This window comes from Octopus sinensis, linkage group LG14 (assembly GCF_006345805.1).
Source record: "Octopus sinensis linkage group LG14, ASM634580v1, whole genome shotgun sequence".
Classification (NCBI taxonomy): domain Eukaryota; kingdom Metazoa; phylum Mollusca; class Cephalopoda; order Octopoda; family Octopodidae; genus Octopus; species Octopus sinensis.
In genome coordinates, this window is record NC_043010.1 from 43,711,366 (window position 1) to 43,733,376 (window position 22,011).

General features: G+C 39.4%; 1 protein-coding gene across 2 annotated transcripts in view; it reads left to right on the plus strand.

Annotated features, from left to right (window-relative positions):
* Positions 1–22,011, plus strand: part of LOC115218806 (serine-rich adhesin for platelets-like) — a 69,807-nt gene that overhangs the window by 32,599 nt on the left and 15,197 nt on the right. For both annotated transcript variants that reach the window (XM_029788743.2, XM_029788742.2), the window contains 4 exons: positions 968–3,303; positions 5,123–5,195; positions 6,001–6,079; positions 10,813–17,074. In XM_029788743.2, coding sequence (XP_029644603.1) covers positions 1,867–3,303; positions 5,123–5,195; positions 6,001–6,079; positions 10,813–17,074 — 7,851 coding nt within the window. In that variant the 5' untranslated portion in view covers positions 968–1,866. The remainder of the gene's footprint in view (positions 1–967; positions 3,304–5,122; positions 5,196–6,000; positions 6,080–10,812; positions 17,075–22,011) is intronic.

Below are 22,011 nucleotides of genomic sequence, written 5' to 3' on the forward strand. Positions count from 1 at the left end.
GGAATCCATCTGGCAGACACCTTTTGCATATGCAAATGGTCATGAATGATAGTTTCCACAGATCCGGTACTAATCTTGACCTCATGGGCTATTTGGCGAATAGTTATGCGTCAATCTTCCAAAATGGCAGCCTCAACTTGACGAACAGATGCCTCATCAATGGCAGAAGGGGGCGACCAGATTTGGGAGCTGTTTCCACAAAGTTCCGACCATGTTTGAATTTACGATGCCAGCGTTTTACAAGGTCATATGATGGGGCATCATCACCATAAGTTACTTTTATTTCATCAAAAGTCTCCCGTGGTGTGCGTCCTTTCAAATACAAAAACCGCATCACTGCTCGACACTCAACAGGCTCCGTTTCACACTTGACTCAGTTCAAACACCTGTAAATCAGAAACCACAATTAGTTCAGAGCTGTAATTTGCCACTTAATCTATAGCGATATAAATAATTGCACATGCAAAATTTCAGCTAGATCAAACAACTGCAAGTGGGTCAGAGGCATTACTTATTGAACGCCCCTCGTAATATAAAGTTAACTAAATTGACATCTAAGTATAATTATTACTGGTATTTATTTTACCAATCCCAAGAAAATGAAAGACAAAATCAATAGTGCAGGGTTTGAACTCAGCAAGTTATTGAACTGAATATTGTAAAGTACCCTGTCCAGCATTTGGGTATGTTTTAATTCTATATGGTTAATTCATAGATTAACCATATGGTTAATTTTTGTAGAAGAAGCAATATACTCAACTGAATGAAGTCCACTGTTATAGGTACATACCTTGGTGGAATAAAAGTTAAACTCTGACAGGATCTTAACTTAGAATACTATAAGTTTGATGTTTTACCCATCATGTTATCCTTTAAATTTTATGCTGTATGTGTGGTAATACCAATTTATTTGTATATTTCTTACCAAAATGTTAGTCTACAGTTTATTTGTTTCTTTCTTTTGCAGGGCTGCTGTCTTAGACTGATGATGGAGTAGCTATTTTGGTTACGGCGCTGTGAGGGCTGCCCCCCCTAACCATGGCTAGAAATGGTGTGGTGCAACAATGGCTTGAATGTGTTCCTGCATTGAACAGTAGTGCTGGCTGCTACAAAAGTGAAGATAATTCCTCACTTCTAGTGGTTGCCAAAACCAGCAAGAATCTCTTTGGTGGTTGTAGAAGCTTTGTATCCCTTATATTTGTTAGTTGCTCCTTTCCTTCCTACACACACACTATAACTTTGCTTCTTGGTGAGAGCACTGGGGCTTGCAAGCTGGTTGATTTACTTTACTCTTTTATACAGTTTTTAGCCGTCTTGTTAGTCATTCTTATTAACAGACTTGTTGTAAAACATTTTTCTTTCGTTAATATTTTTTTCACCGAAATTCCTCTTCTCTTCTAAATTCTTTCTGCCTTTATTTTAATTATTTCTATTTAAATAATTTTTTTAAAAAGTAGCTTTGCAAAAAAATTTTTAAAAACTCAAGAAAACCAAGAACATATTTCTCTTCATAATTATAATTTATTCTAAATATATATTTAAAGAAGTAGATTTAAAACAAAAAGGTTATTAATAATTAAAGACTTTAGTCCCAAACCACTCCAGCTGGATTGCTCACTTGTTTCGTTATGGCCAGCTTAACTACTATGAGAAAATGTGGTTTGTATGATAACTGTATTGAAACACTGTCGCTTAAATTGAATTCCAGTTGCTTTACCACTTTAGTCGCCCCAACTTTATTGTTCTTTTTAATTCAAAGTAAATCATTTACTTCTTGCAATTATAGCTCAGGCCTCACCTTCAAGTCCCTGATAACATTCAAATCCCTTGACTCTATTAAGACCAACAGCCGTCCTTTGCTCACTTATGCCCATATTGTTCATCTGTTTGGCTCAAGCTTTAACTCTTTCAGTTCCATACTTTCTCTGTTACTTGCTCTTTTTGTTTTTGCAAACTACACTCCTTTTGTGTTTAGCCTCTACTGCAGTCAATGCTCTAACACATCATTTCTTTCCCATTTTCACCACCAAACTGAAATGGCACTTGAAAACACTTACTATTATTTTTTCTCTGTTCTGCCATCAACTCTTTCTTCTCTCTCTGCTGCAACTGACCAGACATTCGTTTATTTTGATCACTTTTTCACTCCTCTTCTTTCTAGTACTACTGCTGCAACCACATGCTGTTTTTCCTGCCCCAATGCTTCATCCACCCTTTGTCCTTTGGCCCCACAACAGCAGCAATGCTAAGGGCCAGGACTGTTCCTGGCTTCAATATCAGCAGTGCTGCAACTGCCAAGAAGCAGCAGACTCAGGAGCAGGTGGGGTGGAAACAACTGCAGTGGTAGCAGGAGAAGCAGCAGGTGTGTGTACAATTCTAATGAGAGATCCAGAATTACGGATGTATGCAGGTGTGGCTGAAGTGGAATTAAAAAGTTCTGCTGTGGAACCACCGCCAGCAACAACAGAAGCAGTGGTGGCAGGTGCTGACTCACTGATGTTAAATACTATCACCACCAGCACCTCATCCACAATGATAAGCGTGCGAATTCCTCAATCTTCTCCTCTTTCGCGCACCTCACCTCCTCCCCTTCTTTCTCCTCCATTCTCAGTTTCCTCTTCCACCATGTCATTATCTTCAAGCCTAGTCTCTTCATCAGAGACTACCAAGGATTTGCCAGCACCCACTGCTGTCACCATGACAATAACATCAGCAGCTGCAACTAATGCTAGTACTGTGGCTGTTTCAAATCTCCATCATTCTTCTTCAAAGTCTGTGTCAACGCAGAATCCGGTGTCTTCTTCATCAGTAGCTCCTCTACTGACAACTACTATGATGATGATGATGTCTTCACCACTGTCATCTACATCCTCCTTGCGAAGGTCCACAAGTTCAGTGCACAACTGGTTTCAGTCAGAACTGGACATGCGAGGTATTGAGTCAGTCTACTCTCGTTATATTATTAGTTTGCTCCTGCAACGGGACAAAGACAGTCATGAAGATAGTGGCAGCTGTGGACCTATTGAAGGGATCACTACTGGCTTGTCCCACCTTCGTCGAGAACCCATGGTTACTACGAGCAATCAGAGTACCACTAAAGTTATGCCAGATGAATCAAAGGGAGTCAGTTGTGTCAGCAATACTAAAGTTTCCCTCTCCACTAGTGCAGGGCTCTCTGTGGCAGGGACTACTACTCAAGGGCGCCGGCAGAAAGGAGTAAACAAGAGGGAGAAGTTGCCTTTATCTGAAGAGGAGAGCAAAAAGAGAGAAGCAGTTCAGTGCCTTCTGGAGGTTTGTGATGAAGTAAGTATTATTCTGAATCTGATTTAAAGCCTCTATATGTGTGTGTTTGTCATAATTTTTGTGGTGTATGGATGTAAATGTCCCTATCTGATGTGTTTCCAATTGAAGATATATATATCTTTAACTTACCATTATTTTACATTTACTTACACGCTGGCATAAGTTGGATAAGTTGTCATGATCTGAGTCACTTCTTATTCAGAGTTATGACCCTTGACTATGTCTCACTTGCTTGGCTGTTCTGTTTTTTGATATGTCTTCTATAGCTAGATGCTCTTCCGAATACCTACCACTTTACAGATTTACTGGGTACACCCATTAGGGTGGTTGTAGTGCCTTCAATGAGACAAAAACGTCCTCTTGACACTACATTGTCTGTTCTTTTACCAACCACCTACACACTACATTGGTGTATTTTATTGTAGCACCAGCATTTTGAGATCGCCTTCTACTCCGTGGAACCAGTCTTCATTACTCTATGTTGCCTCCATTCAATGTGACTATGAGAGTGGCGGAGAAAGAGCAATGATAGAATATGCACTAGGGTGCGAAGGTGAAAGAAATAAGAGTATGATGGGAGAAACTGATTGGAGAAGAGGGAGTAATGGAAGAGACAATACTGGAGGAAGTAAGGGTGCGAGCAGTAATCACAGTTACATGTTTGTTGGGAAGAGAGAGAGAGGGATGGATAATCATAGAGATAGGCTATGGTAAAAGAGAAAGTGATGGTTGTCACATAATGAGTGACCTGAAGGAAAGAAGTGGTACAGAAGGATGAAATTAGGAGGTGGCATGTGTCAGATACAAACAGATTTAATGCTATCTCTTGTTACTCATGATGGAAGGGGAAAAGGTAGAATGATAAGAATAATAGTAGTAGAGAATTGAATATAGACAGATTCAGTGCCATTTCTTGTAACACAAGCACAGTGTGGTATAGTGAACAGGAGAGAGGGCAAGTGATAGTATTGAACATAATTAGTGACTGACCCAGATATAAATGTATACATCACTGTCACTATTTTCTGATTTATTAAAAATATAATAAATTTGAATTTGGTACTATGTCTGTGAATAAATACTCATACTGGAATTAAATTTATAAATATTTTTAAAGCTCTTAGCCATTGTAGTACAGACATCTGGCTTGAGCACAAGAATATATACAGAGTACCTAAAGGCAAATAGATGCTAAATGATTTAATACAGTCACAGCTGATTGAGTCATTAGGGCTGCCAACCAGAGAGTCAATGGTTCACAAGCTGTTACAAGTGTAGTACTGTTTTTATTACCAAGACACTTAACTCTCCTGTCCACCTAACTGTAAGTATGACAGGTAGTTATAGCTTGCAGTTGTCAGCATTGTAAACAACAATCATCTCCATAGTTAGCAAAGACGAATTCAAGTAGTTTTATATACCTGAGCCACCAACATAGAATCATTAGTCCACTAGCTTATTTTAACCTTTGTCTAGCTGTTTCTAATCAGTACATTCCCTCTGTGTCTCAATTTATTGTCAATATTGTCAGAATTTTGGAGGTTACAGTTTAGTATCTGTACCAGTGGTGGTTGCTAAGTCATGTTATCCACAATCATGCCATCCCATCCTTTTCTGAGACTTTCCAATGTATCCTTTTGGGTGTGATTAGAGAGAGATTTAACTGTAATTCCAGCAGGTCAAATTATCATGCAGAAACTCCCTTGTTGGCTTGTTTATATACAGGTATTTAATACCTATGTTGACCAAACAAAATCTCATGTCATTTCAGAACTAGATCTGTCTTTTTTTGTTCTTAAAGATTTGTTTCAATTCACAGGTGCAAGCAGGAGGAATTGAGAAATTAATAGAAGAATTAATGCTCAAATTGAAAGAATTGGAGAAGAAAGAATGTAAGTATCCCTTATTGTCTGAGATACAAATATGTAAGGAACTCTTTGATAAAACCTTAGAGGAATGAACATTGGAAATATTTGCCAAGAGCATTATTAATCTAAAGTGAAATAGCTTCATTCAAGAATGAAGACCAAGATTCAGTTTACCAGGAACTTAATTTGATTTCCATAAATAGAAAAGCAAAATACTTATCTATTGTAATGCATTTTCTGTGTATGTGTGTCAATGTTTCGTGATTGTTTTATTTTAATTTTGTATCTGAAGTACAAGTAGCATTTTTTTCTAACATATGGGTCTCTTTTTAATCATAAGTGATGTAGCCAAGATTTCTATGATTAACATGATACTTAAAAGGTTGAAATCTTTTTATATTATAAAAATCTGTGAGTTGAGTTCTGTGGGTCAGTGGTCTTTGAGAGGCCTGTCAGACTTTTTATCGGTTTTAATGAAGAAAAACAGGAAGTTGGATTTAGTGGATACATATAATATTGTGAAGAGCAGAGTTTGTTAGTCTATTTAATAGCAGTGTCAGAAAAAGGACACAGTTCGATGTTCCAGAGATTGAAGATCTCTAATAAAGGAGGTTTGCTGTAAGTTGATTACTCTAGCTCTCTATTATAAACTCATTTCAGTTACCCTAAATAGATATTAGTGTAGACTACTTCATATATTGAATAAGTTGAATTTTTAAAAACTTTTACTTAGTATTCACATACTTGCATGTAAAAGTAAAGAGAAATGCATGTACACACACACACACTCTCTGATTTTTTTAAATTATTCATACCATCTCTGTTGTAGCAACTCAGAGAGAAGCAGTACCTGTCTCAGTAGTTACAACTGACAGTTCAAAGTATGTAAAACAAGATCCAGCTGAAAGGTAAGTCATATTTGCTTTCACCATCAACTAAAGCCAAATGGCTCTGAACAAGTATATATTTCCTCTTGACAATTTGGTCGTAGTTGCCTCATCTTATGCTGTTTTATAGAGATAGTTTGTCATAAAAGATGTGCACATTGTATATCAATAACAACTCAGTGCTGAGCAATCAGATGCAAAGTAAGGTTAAGAGGTCCCTTAGTTCTTCTCACTGAAGACTTGGCAACCTACATAGTGCTAGTTCCAAAGTGAACAGTAAATGAGCAGAGAAAGCATGGTGTTTTGAGGTCTTACCAAAGACTTATCAACCTGTCTAGTGCTGGTGTTACAAGAAAATGCACCTGCTACACACTGTAAAATGGTTAGTGATAGGGAGGGCTTCCAGCCAGACAAACCAAGTCAAATGACATATACACCAGTCTATAAGAGCCATAACTCCCAGTAAAAATAACTTGACTCATCCAAATGACTCATCCAACTCATGCAAGCTTGTAAATCAGACATAATACTCTCCCTCTGTCTATCATTCTCCTTTCATAATCGCATGAACTTGCCCACCCACTCCTCTCCAATTCCAGGTCCACTTACCCTCTCACCCCATGACTCTTCTGGAGCAGTCTCAGGCACATTGATATCAAAAGGGTTAATGGTATTCAATATGTTAACTCTTCTGATATCAATTTTTCATTGAAATACATTGCTTTTATTTCAAATAATTTGGGAAAATAACTAAAAATTTAATAAAATAACCTTTGTCCTTTTGTCTCCTGCAAAGGCTTTAAAGAAATGAAGCCAGCATGTTCAGCTGGATATGCAATGTTAGTGTGCATGTGCAACAGAGTATGTTTAAGAGAAAAACTGGGTATAAGGGGTATCAGATGTAGTATGCAAGAGAGAAGACAGCTGTGTAGAGAAGAGCTGAACTGTGATTGTGGAAGGAACTGATGGAAGGGGTAGACCCAGAAAGACATGGGACGAAATAGTGAAATATAATCTTTGGTTACCGAGTCTCGTGCAGGTGATTACAAGTGATCAAAATTTGGTTGGTGTTTATATATATATATATATATATATATATATATATATACAGGTAGTGATAGCTAATGGAACCACCTCTAGGGAAACACAAACAATTAGTGGTGTCCCACAGGGCACTGTCTTAGGGTCACTAATGTTCACAGTGGCCCTCTCAGATATACCCTCATCCACACACGGAACCACCCTCACAAGCTATGCAGATGGCATAAAAGTCTCACAGGTACAAAACCTTGAAGATGGCATATACTTACAGCAAAAGTTAGGTGCAATATACAAGTAGGCTGGTGACAATAATATGCAGTTTATTGTTGGAAAGTTCCAAGGCTTATGCTATCCACAATGCAGACAAAATACACTCAACCTGGAGGTATCACAGTTCCAGAATCACAATTAGTAATTGACATGAGTCGTGATGCATCCTTCCATGTGCATATTACTATGTTGGCAATGGAATACAGGTGGCTGACTAGCTGAATTCTTAGTACTTTCATAATAAGAGAGCAGGAAACTATGATGGTCCTCTGGAAAGCTTTTGTCCAAAACCATTTTGACTATTGCTCCCAAATAGGGTCATGATAGAGTGTGAAATTAATAGCAAAATTCGAAATAGTTCAGCAAAGCTGAAGAAGATAGCCTCAATGCAGCAAGTTAGTTACTGGAGAAGACTTTACTCCCTGGAATGAAGGTGGGAAAAATATACTACAATATACATATAGAAGATCCTGGAAGGACTTGTCCCAAACTTTGGCATTGGAAGTTATACAAATATCAGAACAGTGCACCATTCCACAGTGCCTAAAATCCTTCCATTACCATCAAAATATAGGACCAGATACTACCTTAGCTTGGGATTCAAGGTCTCAGCCTCTTCAGTATTCTCCCAAAGAAGCTAAGAGACCTACATGGTGTAGATGTAGATGTCTTCAAAAGTGGATCTCCTGTTAAGAGTCCTGAATGAGCCAACTTCATAACAGGAAGTGGGAACGAGGGCAGCAGCCTTAAACTCCTTCATTCACCCAGTGCAAACTATTAAAGTAGGATTAAGGAAAGTGTGGCAACACCAGTTGACAGTGCCCTAGCATGGCCACAACCCTTGAGCTGACACTAATAAAAATAAAAGAGAAATATGTCTAAATGTGTGTGCTTGTATCGTTTTTAATCTATACAAGCAGTAGTATAGAAAAAGAGAGTTCAAAATGCTGTGAGAGTATATATGAAGATTTATTTAAATTAAAATTAATACAGTTAACTGGTTTCCCATTTGTATAATTTACAACTGTGTAAATTTTGAGAAACATGGAGCTGTGTCACAAATGTCACAAACTATATTATATGTACGTTTGTGTGTGTGTGCATGTATAAATATATATATACACACACAACACACACACACATATATATATATATATATATATATAGAGAGAGAGAGAGAGAGAGATATGTATGTGTATGTATATATATCATCATCCTCATCATTTAATGTCCATGTTCGATGCTGCTATATGTTGGATGGTTTGACAAGATCCAACTAGCCTGCTTTGGTAATGTTTCTGTGGTTGGATGCCCGTCCTAACCCCAACCACTTTACAAAGTGTACTGGGTGCTTTTTTTTCATGGCACCAGCACTGTGGTGTCATGAAGTAACATATAAGGCAAAACTCTTTCACAGACAGGGAGTGCAGTATTAAAGAAGATATCGTTGTACCAGGTGTAGAGAAGCTAAAGTAGGAGAACAGGACAGAAATAGGTGCTGTAGAAGAGATACAAGGGTACCCCCAACTGAAAATGGAGAAAGGATGGTGGAGGTGAGGTATCAAAGCATGCCTTGAAAGTACAAGAAATGGAATAAAGAGAGAATAGGAGTGGGTGGGCAGAGAATTGAGCTTGGCTGGGTGGATAGGCAGGGGGATGAGATGAAGTATAGGGGAGGCAGAGGTAAGGCACACATCAGATGAATATGAGTTATACGAATATGCAAAAGAGATACCAGGGATAAAGATGAGAGAGTGTTCAGGAGAAATGGATGTTCACCGGATATATTGTGGTATGGGATGAAGTTGGGAGTGTGGAATGAGTGGCAAGTGGTTCCAAGAAAAGGAATTACTTCTGGTACAAAAATGGAAAGGAATATGTTTTGCTCTCGTTGCAATTGAGCAGTAGTACTGTAGAAGAGGATGAGGGTTGGGTGGGTATTACAAAGATGAGTCAAGGAAAGGTTTGACAGATGTAAATGGGTGGGGAGGAAGCATAAATATTGATGATGTGCCTTTAGAATCTTATTTTTACTGAGACAGACAGGTTTTCTTCAATCATCTCAGTCCTTTGTCATCTCCTCTTCAACAACTTGAGGTCAGATTTCACTACTTCATCTCATTTTCTAGATCCCCTTCTTCCATGTGTACCATCCGCATTTAGCAATCACCACATCTTGCTACAACTGTCTTCATCCATATGCACGGCATGACCATAGTAATGCAGTTATCTCTCTTGAAACAATGCATCTGATGCCTCTTATGTCCAGGTTTTCTCTCAGTACATTTGCGCTTTGTCATATGCACACACTGAGATTTCACATCTACCAAAGCATGTTAGTTTCATTCATTTATAATCTTCACATGTCCTCTGCATTCACAGCCCAAGTTTTACAACCATATAGCATTGCTGTTCATACACAAGCATCACACAATGTTCTTTTTGCTCTGAGAGAGGTTTTTTGTTACCAACGGGGGTAATAGTTCTCTGAACTTTCTCTAGCCATTATAGCATCTATACTTTCAGTACATCCCCCTCCACTGCTAATTAGGTCTCCTATGGAACAAAAACTATCTACTAGCTCTTGTGTGCCTGTCACATTCATTGGTGATCAAGTGACTGGTAGGTTTCCTGAAGTTAGCATTACAGGTCAACAAGTCATCTGCAGAAGGAACTCATAGAAATGGTCCTTCTGTTCATCTGCCAGTCCACCTTGTGGAACATATGGTGAGATAAATGTTACTGTTGTATGATCTAATACTTATCTTAATTTGGATGTGGTAGCTGTTCCGCATGCTCCCTCTCCAGAATTGAACCCTGATTCCCCATTACCCATTGCCTCTATGCTCGGTACTTACTGGGCTGTTGTCAGTAGATAGGGCAAACTTGCAGGGAACCCATTGTATGAAGACTAGTTGATACTAGCTCATGCAATCATACTGACAGTTATTCAGAGTACGTGTGAAGGCACATGATTCAGTGGTTAGTGTTTCAGGTTCACAACCATGAGGTAGTGAGTTCCATTCCCGGACTGAGATATGTGTTGTGTTCTTGAGCAAGACACTTTATTTCATGTTGCTCCAGTTCACTCAGCTGTAGAAATGAGCTGCAACGTCACTGGTGCCAAGCTGTATCAGACTTTGCCTTTCCCTTGGATAACATCAGTGGTGGGGAGACAGGAGGCAGGTATGCATGGGCAACTGCTGGTTTTCCATAAACAACCTTGCCCAGGCTTGTGCCTTGGAGGGGAACCTTCTAGTTGCAATCCCATGGTCATTTATGATTGAAGGGGTTCTTTTACACAGAGACTACCAAGAATTAATTTCTTATGTTTACATATTGAAGCTAGATAATTGTTTAAATGTTTTACTTGTATTTTGTATGTTGAAAGTTCATCAGTAAGATGTAAAACTTAAAACTATCTTCTTTTCATTCTCTTTAAGGTACTATGCTGCATTTCCTGCCCTGTCAACAGATTCCTCGCAGACCACACCTACTATAGGATCTCCTTCCACTGTAATTCCAGGCTCTGATAATTCAAATGTCTGGAAGAAAAAGCTTCAGCAGCAACAAGAACAGCAGCAGCAGCAACTGCAACAGCAGAAACAACAACAGCTGATGCAGCGTAAACGACAGTTTCACCAAGTAAAAGCTGATAAGAAATCACATTACCAATCTGTCAGTGGTAATAATTGCAGTGGCACCTCTACATCAGTTAATTCCTGCACTAAAGAGAACAAATTTCAAACTAAGAGCAGACGGAATGGCAACATTCGTCGTAGGAATGACTCCACTATCCGGCTTGGTACTCGCAGCTCTCACACACACCATGGAAACAAAGAAAATGTCCATAAAAAAACAGAAAGCAGTAGTTTAACTACTCACTACAGTTCTGCTCGGAACAGGCACCATAATTCAGGTTTTTATCCACTACACATGGTTTCAATGAAGCAACCTCAGCAGCGAACTGGATCAGGCAAGAGTAAGCTCTGCCGTGCTCTAACCTGTGATATGTCTGCGGAGATACAGCCTTTAACAAGTCACACTGTCACCCAACAACAGCAACAGTTAGTTGGTGGCAGCGAGAACTTGAAACAAGGCCAATACTACCATAGAAAAATGGATAACTACAATAATTCAGATTATAAAAGCAGTATATGTTCTGATAGAGAGGGTCAGAAATATTGTATAATTGTGGAGAATATTCTCAAAGATATTCTCCTCTCCTCCAATGAGAAACGTCCAGCTTTGGCAGCAGATAGAGATCCATATTCCACCTCGCATACTTCGCACTGGCGAATGCAGGATCGACAATTTCAGCATGCATCGGGTGTCTTGAGTCAACAAGACATTCTGAGAAACCAACTGGCTGTGAGATCAGTTGCACTGAATCAAACAGCTCCACAATCTATTTCGATTTTGGATCCTCCTTCACCCACAGGCTCATCCCCACTGTTTCTTCTCGATGAAATCAACTACAGTTACTATGACCAAAGTTTTCGAGATATGAAATGGAGCAACGAGGAGATAAACCCAGTACCTAATATGGTTTGTGAAGCATTTCGTGAGGATGCCTCCTGGTATGAGAGCAACTTTGAAGACCCATTTGACACTGTGCGTTGCTCTCCTGTTGCATGCACTACAGTTGCTGAAGTACCTTCTATTAGTAGTATGGATTCTAGCAGTAAATTGCGTGCCCGACTTTATAAGAGGCACAGCTACCCACTTCCTTCACCATCATCATTAGATGATATTCAGTCTTTCACTGAAAATAAGATTGATAATTTCTCTATGTTACTTGGCCCTTTTGTTGAAACCCAGCCGCCTATTTACCCAAGTGAAAAGGTTGACTCCTGCATGCTTTCAACATCAAGCATGAGCAATGAGCCTGTTGGCAGTTTTTGCCATAGTAAACAAGTTGGTTCTCCAGTTGCTGAAAGTAATCAATGTGATAAAAATTTGACAGCTGTTACCAGTGAGAAATCAGGAAACAGTCCAATTAGTAATATGGTAACTTCAGGTCTGAATTGTACTAATGATGCTCTGTTAACTACAATGACCGATACTAACCTGTGGTCAGCTGTAACACCCACTACTAGCAGCAGTTCTCAAACAGTTAGCTACACTTCACACATTGGTGAAAACCTTCCAAAGAGTCACCATAGTGCAAGTTGTTTGACCACTGAACCAAACATTGAAAGTGTATGGTCATTTCCGGGACATTTGCTTGTCGACATCCAACCACCTCAGCCAGCTACTGCAGTTACAAGCATTGTACTCACACCCCAGTTACTTCTCACTGACTCTGAGCAGGGTTCTGTCCCAAAATCCTCAACAGCTGATGCCACTTTTACTACCACTTCAGCAACACCTTCACTGCTTTCCACTTTTACTTGTGCCACTAGCCACTCATATCTCAGCCCTAGACATCCATCGATCATCAGTGCGGAGAGTGGTAAAGTCAATACTTCTTCTGTCTGTTCTTCTACTGTCAACACTCCCTCATCAACTTCTCCTTGTTCTACATCATCACTGTCTCTAGTTGACCTCTCATATCTGACCCATATTGCAGAATGTGACTCTAAAGATCCATCAAGTCTCAGTGAAAATATTTCAGTGTCCAATGATCAGAAGCCACTGAACGTTAACCGTCAAAATACTGAAGAAGACAGTGAAATATTAGACACTCTTTCTACATGTGCTGAATCACTACCAGGAAACACTTGGAAAGACACTGATATGCCAGCACCAATTCGTAGCCCTATACTCACCCCTGGTCACTATCCTGATTTCTCGAGAGATAGTCAAACAACTGAAACTCCTGAAAACTATATGACTGCTATATACAACAAGTTAGATTCAAGTTTCTCAGCTGAACTTTTTGCCCAAGGAAGCCAGAAATGGCCTGAGCAATTAGTGTTTGATATGAGATTACTTTGGCAAGATCATCAACTGCAGTATAAGAAGGAAAGCTTTAGTAAACCTGACTCTATGCTATCAACTGTTGTTGATCCTGTAGATGGTAAGTCAATCAGTCTACCAGACTTCAGTATAATCAATCAGCTATGGTGTAAAAATTGCAATGACAACAATATTGAGGAAGGCCTTGCAAATCCTGATGAATTTTTTACTAAAGGTAACTCTTTTTCTCAGTTGTGGAACATAAACTGTCAAAAGCGGTTAACCATGTCCAGCCAGCCAATTCCTCAACACCGCCCATATTCCAATATTTGCTCTTACTCACCGCAACAGCTGAAGCATAACCCTTTTACGTTATTTCTACCAACTGTTGGTTCTGTAGCTGCCACATCTTCACTTAGTTCAAACTCGCCACCTAAGGTTGCCAGCTTGCCACCAATCTCTTCTTTTCTCCACGACAACACGTCTTTGTTCTCTCCTGTTTCCATCTTTCCTTCAGCTGCAGTAATTACCAACAGCAGCGGCAACAACAACAACAGCAGCAGTAGTAAACAGTTTAGTAACTGGGATTATTTCTGTTGTAACTATTATAGTTTCTACAGTTCTTCACCAACTGGCCCTTTCTACCATCAGCAAAGTTGGCCAGCCTCTTCCTCGTCTTTCTTCTCATCGCCTCTCCTTTCTCCTCCATTGAGCAATTCTAGTTTTATGTTTCCATTAGCATCTTGCGCCAGAGACTTTTACCCAGAAAAGCCTGTTATATCACTTCCTATCAAGGTTTTACCTACCACATTTGTTCCACATGCCATAGAGAGTGCCAAACATGAATATTCAGCTTTAGTTGATGTAAAAGATGATAATTTACCACCTCTACCTGGATGTGATAAAATGCAGGACACTTCAGAATTACCTGAATCTGATGCAACCACTAATCTTGAAAATAGAAGAAAATTCTCTGAAGTTCAAACTTCAACATTACCTTCCCCTCCTTCATCTGTTGTTTCCATTGTAACTTCTCCAGTGTCATCTTCAACTGTTTCATCAACTTCTCCATGTTTATTGTCTTCATCTCCATCTTCCTTGTTACAGACCTCTGTTATGGGTCCTTTTCAAGCTTCTGAATTGATTCCTTCTAAATGCTCTGCCTTTAAAGATGTAATTCCACGTAAACACACAGTAATGGCTGAGCTTTCTGAAACACTGGAAGACAACAAAAGTAAGTCTTTGGAAGAGGAGGAAGAATTGGTACAACAATCCAGTCCAGTTATATCGCCTCATGAGATGTTATATTTTTCTCCCAGGACTCATTTTCGACCAATTAAGACCCCACCTGGTGTGGGTATTGGACACAAAATTAGCCTGGATACTCTCAATGCAGTTGCTGCTGCAGATCTCTTGGTGACTGTTGGTTCAAATCATGCTAAATCACAAAGATTCATTCCTGAAAATATTTCAGCAATGGCACCAATTCTTTATCAGCCTCCAGATCTGTTTGGAGGCCATCCCGAATGCCGATCACCTTATCAAGATTTCCACCAAGCAGAAACTATTGAGAACAAAACAGAAAGTGTTCATCCCAAAATAGGATTTGTGCCAAAATTTCGCCTGCACAGGAATACAGATAAATACATTCAGACTGGAATGTCTCACAGCTCGCCACAAGAAGAGTCAAGATCAACACAATTTCACCTTACTTGTCAACAGCCTAATGAAAGTTTTGTAGATTATGATCTTGTAAAACTTGCTGAAGAGGTGTGTTCAGAAGATAACATTAGAGATTGCACTACTGCATCTGATGTTAGGCCATTGCCATCTGGTTTCGAGTCTGATTGCTACATGAGTCTTTGTACTCCACAGTATGGGGTTTCTGATGTAGGAGGTGCATTCAGTAGTTGTGAGAGAAATAAAATAAACACTGCAGCTAGTATCTGGAGTTATGACAATCAGTCAGAGTCTGCTGGCACCTCTTCAACACCTTCACCATGGGGCAGAGATAATATTGATAGTAGTACAACCAGTATATTGGGTTTAATGGCATCTGATGCTAAAAATCACTATCCAAAGACATGGAGTCGTGGGTCAGATGAAATACCAAATTGGACACCTGTAGCTGTAACTGAAGCAATAAACTGGACGCCAATTGCTCCACATGATTCATGGCCAGTTGCTGTTTCATCTTCTACATCATCTTGTAGTTCTGCTGCATTGGATCCTGGCAACTGTATTCATGTATTTTCCCAGCCCTCATCAATTGCAGATGATACACATAGGAACCCTGCTCTGAATATCAGTGGTCATGTGATTAAAGAGGAACAGTGGCCAAACAATCAAGGGAGTTCTAAATCAGTTTCAATGATGTCGAGTCACAATAGTCCTCTCAGTGGTATAGTGCCACCATTTAGTACAATCAGCAGTACAAATCACCTTTCAAAGATTCCCATATCAGAGGTAGTCTGTGCTAAGTCTGATTTATGGCAACAACAGCAGCAAAACACTTGGATAAATTCACAAAAAACACATACCTGGCAACCAGCATTACCTTTAAGTTCTGAAGCAGTTAACCCTACAATGTGGGACAGTAACGATGGGTGTGGAGATACAGGAGCTGACCACTGGATGCTGGAAAGTCCAGGTACAGAAGACTCAGACTGGACATCAGAGACACTTGTACACAAGACATCTGGTAAACAAATGTGGCCTAAGCCAGAAGGTGTTATAAAGTCACAAAGTAGGGTAAATAAAGATTCATCATCAACAAGCCTTCTGGGCAAGTCTTGGTCAGTGGATGACATCCAGACTGATGAACTGGACTGGTATTTCAGTGCAACATCTGCCATGAAAATAAAGGAAACAAACAAAGCTTTGATGGATGCAGCTAATAGCCAACAAGTCTGGGAAGGCAATTTATTGCAGTGCCCTGTTTCATGTGAGGACAACATCAATCGTGATGTCTGGTTCAATAAACCACTCATCTGTACTCCAAAGCTTTCAACAGAGCAAAATGATTGGCCAAGAAGCAAAGACTGCACGCCTGAAACCTCTCTCTCTGCTTCGTCTTATTTAACTACTGACCCACTTCTAACACCATTGTCTCTTAGGAAATCAAATACATGGTTTGCTACCTCAGAGAAACCATGTTATTGGCCTGGGAAATATGGAAACGAGAACATGAATGAGGAAAACATGGCTAAAAAGTGGCTCTCTGTGCGGCCACATGAGATGTCTTATGACAAAATTACTAATCAAGGTTACCATGAAAATACAAATTGCAAGCCTGAAAATATTGGGGATGTTAAAGATATTGATATTTATAAAAAAAATGAAAATGATGTTAATAATGATAATAAAAATAAAGAATGTTGTAAAGATGTTGAAACTGATAATTTGGCTGAAGAATTATCAGCTCTAAATTGTGAAAGGATATTGAAAAAGACAGGAACTGAGTGGTTGTCTGAAAAATCCGATCATATAGACTGGACTTCTGTCAGAGACATGTCTGTGGCATTAAGCTGGCCAGCAGTTCCATCACAAGCATCAATCAGTTGTTCTGGTGACCATTGTCAGGAACCTCTCTTAAGGGGTTGGCTTAATAACTACACTTTAACTTCTAATAATGCAAATTTTAAGACAACCACAGTAGTTACTACTGGAACTGAGAAGGTTGGACCATTAAACTGGGCTGAACCATGTTGTATGCAAAAGTCCACAGAGAAGTCCGCAAACAGTTTGACTTTGGATCAAACTGATAAAACTTTAGCAGTCTCATCTAAAAAAGTTATGTCTTCGGTAAGTAAAGTTCTTAAATGCTTTCAAAAGCTAGGTAGAAAGGAACTTCTTTGCTTTTCTATTTGTTACTTTCTTAACATACATGTACATTAATATACATGTAACCATGCAAGCATGGAAAAGTAGGTGTTTAATGATAATGATGATATGTTTGATTTATAACAAAATTACTAACCAAGGGTTACTATAGAAATAGAAATTACCATATGTTAATATGTATCTGTTCGAACGTGTATGGTAAGTTGAATGATCTTTATTGTTTTGTTATCTGTATATTTGCATTCACTATGAGGTTAACATTGTTGTTATATGTAGGATTATCATTTTAGTTTCTCCATTGCCTAACTCATCCTTTGGATTAATGGTAATATTTATGTCCATTTATCCCAGCCCTTCCCAGCATTCATATATTGTTTTATTAATTTTAAATACTTCTGTTAAGTCATTTATGATCATACAAAGCATGCATATGCACATGCACTTATATTTTTATTCTCTTACTAATTTCAGCCTTTGCATTTGGCCATCCTGGCCTTCAAGGGTTTGGTTGATTATATGAAATCTACACTGATTTCATTGTGATATCGTTTTATCTATCTCTGTTTATCAAACGGCTGAGTTAACTTTTGATGTAAAAGGGTGCAATTTGAAACTCTTTCATTGGGAAACACATACACACACATTCATGATAGGCTTCAACATAGTTTACATCTACCAAATTCTGTTCAAGGTATTGGCCAACTTGAAGTTACAGTTGGAGATACTTCTTCATTGTGTTACCAGAATCATGTGGTTTTGAAACAAACTTCTTGACCACAGTCCCCCTCCCCGTCTCTCTCTCTCTCTCTCTCTCTCTATCTCTCTCTCTCTCTCTCCCCCCCTCTCTCTCTCTCTCTCTCTCTCTCTCTCTCAATATAGATTTGTTGTAGGTTTGTGTTTAAGCAAAAGGAGTCATTATTATTAATTTTATTGTTGTTATAACTATGGCAATAAAATTGTAGTGAGTTTAGTCTGTGCCCCAGTTTTTCTGCTAACACTTCAGCATCATCGTTGTTTTATGTCCATCTTCCATGCTGGCATAGGTTGGACAGTTTGACAGGAGCTAGCCAGACAGGAGCCTGCACCAGACTTCTGTGTCTATCTTTGCAGGGTTTTTACGACTGGATGCCCTTCCTAACACAAACCACTCAGCAGAGTTGACTGAGTGCTTTTTATGTGGCACAAGCACAAGCGAGGTCAGTTTTGGCAAAGTTTTTATAGCTAGATGCCCTTCCAAACACCAACCACTTTACAGTGTGGACTGGGTGGCATCAGCTCTGGCAGGGTCACCAAGTAACTTTAAAGATCCTTTGAGAGGGGAGGGGGCATTGGAGGAGGTGATCTTTTGTCAGATGATGAAAGGTTATAGTGAGACAGAGAGTCAGAAACAGGTGTCTTACTTAGAGTAGGTACATGGTTACCTGGCGAGAGAGAGAGAGAGATCAGGAATGAGGACAAAAACAGGTGTGCCATTGTAAAGGATACATGGTTGCTCAGTCTGAGGGAAGAGCAGGAGAAAGAGAGAGAGAATAGGAGACAGCAAGAGTGCAGGAAAGAGATGGTGGCAGAGTGTCGGGCATGCTCACAAGGGATGGGGGTCAGAATATAAATGGGATGGTTGAGTAAAGGAAGAGAGAGATATAGATGGTGGCAAATGCCAAGTCATACCCTTGAGGTGAATAGGGCCATGAGGACAGGATTGGAGAGTGAGAGGTAAGCATAGTGCATGAAAGAAGAGATGTAGTTTGACTTGTTTGGGTAGGGTATGTGAAAAGTTTTCTTGTTACATGTGGGTGGAACACAAGCGCTTCTAGAACTCAGTTTCACTGATATGGGCGGGTCTTCTCAAGGACTTCATATTGTCAGACATCTTGGTCCATTGTCGTTTCCTCTATGAGGTCCAACATCCTGAGATCGGAGACATGGGCTGAAGTGGTAAGGACCGATCTCAGGATGTTAGACCTTTCAAGGATCAGCTCTTCTTTATGCAGTTGTCTTCGTGGCCGTTGCCAGCGCCACCCCGACTGGCCTCATGCCAGTGGCACGTAAAAAGCACCATCCATTCGTGGCCGTTGCCAGCCTCGTCTGGCCCCCGTGCCGGTGGCATGTAAAAAGCACCCACTACACTCACGGAGAAACAGCCCTAGAAACATTGCCAGATCAGACTGGGCCTGGTGCAACCTTCTGGCTTCCCAGACCCCAGTTGAACCGTCCAACCCATGCTAGCATGGAAAGTGGACGCTAAACGATGAATGATGATCACATATCCAAACCATCAAAGTCTTCTCTCTTGCATGCTACATTTGATTCCTCTTATGCCCAACTTTTCTCTCAATACATTTGCACTTTGTCATACATGCACACTGATGTTGCACATCCAACGGAGTATACTGCCTTCGTTTCTCTCCAGTCTACGCATGTCTTCGTTCAGAGCCCATGTCTCACATCCATGGAGTATAGCCATTTGTACACAAGCATTTTACAATCTACCCTTCATTCTGAGAGAGTCCTTTTGTTGGCAACAGAGGTAATAGCTCTCTGAACTTCCTCTCTCCTATTCTTATTCTAGAAACAATACTTTCAGAGCATCCTCTACCATTGCTAATTTGGCCACCTAGATAACAGAAACTATCTACAACCTCAAGAGAGGTTCCTGGGCATTTGAGAGAGACTAAATCTCATGTGCTCTTAGTGTTTATTGTTCCTGCACATCTGCCTCATACGAAGACGACTTTATCTGTTAATCTACCTGCAATTCCACTGCATCTCTTACATGTTCATAGCTTACACTGGGCACTGTGAATGGAAATACTTCCAACTCCTTTCCTACATATTGAGCAGGGCCATTTACCTGACAGAAAGAGAGTCTTCTTTCTTGCTAACAACTTCTTCATAGTTAATGCTCTTAAAAGGCAAGTACAATGTAGAAGTTTCCAATCACATGCTAAAGAAATGTTCTACTTTTCTTTCAATAATCTACTCTAAGAATTTCCACTATCTCTCAATTTTAAGTTCTCATCCTTTCAAACATGTAGACATATGGTTTGAAGTTGGAATGAACATAGACCAAGAACATTTAGGATAAACTAAATTACAAATATGAGCAAGTTAAGACTGCCAATATACAGTTAGTGGGACATAGAGACCAAGGAAGTCTTAACTGGGGTAGGTAAGAACAGTTAGACTTTGCAGCAAAAATGAGGAGAGAAAGGAAATACACTTAAATTTGTGCATACCTATCCAATTCATGCCAAATGTTAATAAAAAGATGGTGAAATATAATATGGGCTTGAATTAAAAGCAGTAAAGTTTTCATCTGTATGGAATGTATTGACTGATCTTCCATTATCATTCTTTGTTTCTGTTTGCGCAATTTCAGTTAGATTCACCTATTATTTTCAGATGTTACGTAAAAAAAATATGCACATACAAGTAAAGCATACAAACACTAACTTGTTTGTATTGAATCCTTTCAGTATGTTAGCAAGGTGTGTTTCAGATTTAATGTTCTTCTGATATATATCAACCTCATTTTTTAAATGGTAGGTTGCCTTTGATACGAAAACTTTTAATTAAGAGAGCATGTCACAAGAGTAAGAAATTTTATCAGTAACAAATATAACTGGTCCTCCATCTGTTACAATGATGAGGGTTCCAGTTGATCTGATCAATGGAACAGCCTGCTCATGGAATTAACATACAAGTGGCTTTGCACTCCACAAACACGTGTACCCTTAACATAGCTTTTGGGGAGATTCAACATGATACAGAATGTGACAAAGCTGGCCCTTTGAAATACAGCCATTACTTATTTTTGCCCGTTGAGTGAACTGGAGCAGCATGCTCAAGGACACAATGTGCTGCCAGGAATTGAACTTATGATCTTGTGATCATGAGCCAATAACCTAACCACTGAGCCACCTGCTTTCACTTTGACAAATAGGCCAACTAAAAATATGTTTATATAGAAACATTAAAAATTAAAAAGATGGTGTTAAATAGTCAAATAAGTGCACTGGATCTGTGTTCTTCAATTTTTTCTCTTAATCCTGTTTTTAATGGTACTAAGCTGCCAAACAGGTTGGTGAGGATTACATCAAATATGAAAGGCATACTATGAAAGTTTGTTTTAGGACAAATCAAGAGTCCCCACTACCAAACAACCAAAGCAAGTGCCCACAACCTACATGCTATGCTTACCACTCTCACATTTCAGGACATTTCCTCTCTCTCCTTCCTTCTTTCAAGTATTAATTGAAAAAATTGATGGAACCTTAACCAGAGAGGAAAAGCCCTAATGTCACTCCTTTCAATTCTTTCCATCACACTGCCTCTTTTACTATAACTACCAGACAGGCAGAACAATCTTCCCAATAGACTAGGTTGGCAGACAGATCCATTCTAGTCATGAAGCAGTTATTTGATGTTAGTCAGCAATGAACAGACATTGAAGAATGATTTTATCACTCCCTGTGCATCTCACATGGGTCTGGCTGATGGCAGTACTCTGGTGGCCACTGCCAGGTCAGAGATTTTTGGAAGTTGTTAGTTTTGTGCTGAAAGTTATTCAAAAAAGACTTTTTGGTTGATTTTCATGGATAGTCTGATTCAGAACATTGCTACTCATACTTAGCACTAACTCTCTATAGAATACGAGTGTTGACTTTCTGCTGTAAGCACCAGATGCCTGGTAGCAATGTTCAAAACTGTCAAAAGATTTAGCTTGATCAGAATATTGGAAATAATGATTAGTGGACACAGTGTGAGTACTCCTAGGAGCAGAAGTCTGTCACTGCAATTGAATAAGCAGAGGGTTTGAAAGTAGAACATCTGGGGAACAGTGGTTGAAGAGTATTGGCAAGAAACTTATTGCTAATCGGTTAAGTGGCCTTTTCTGT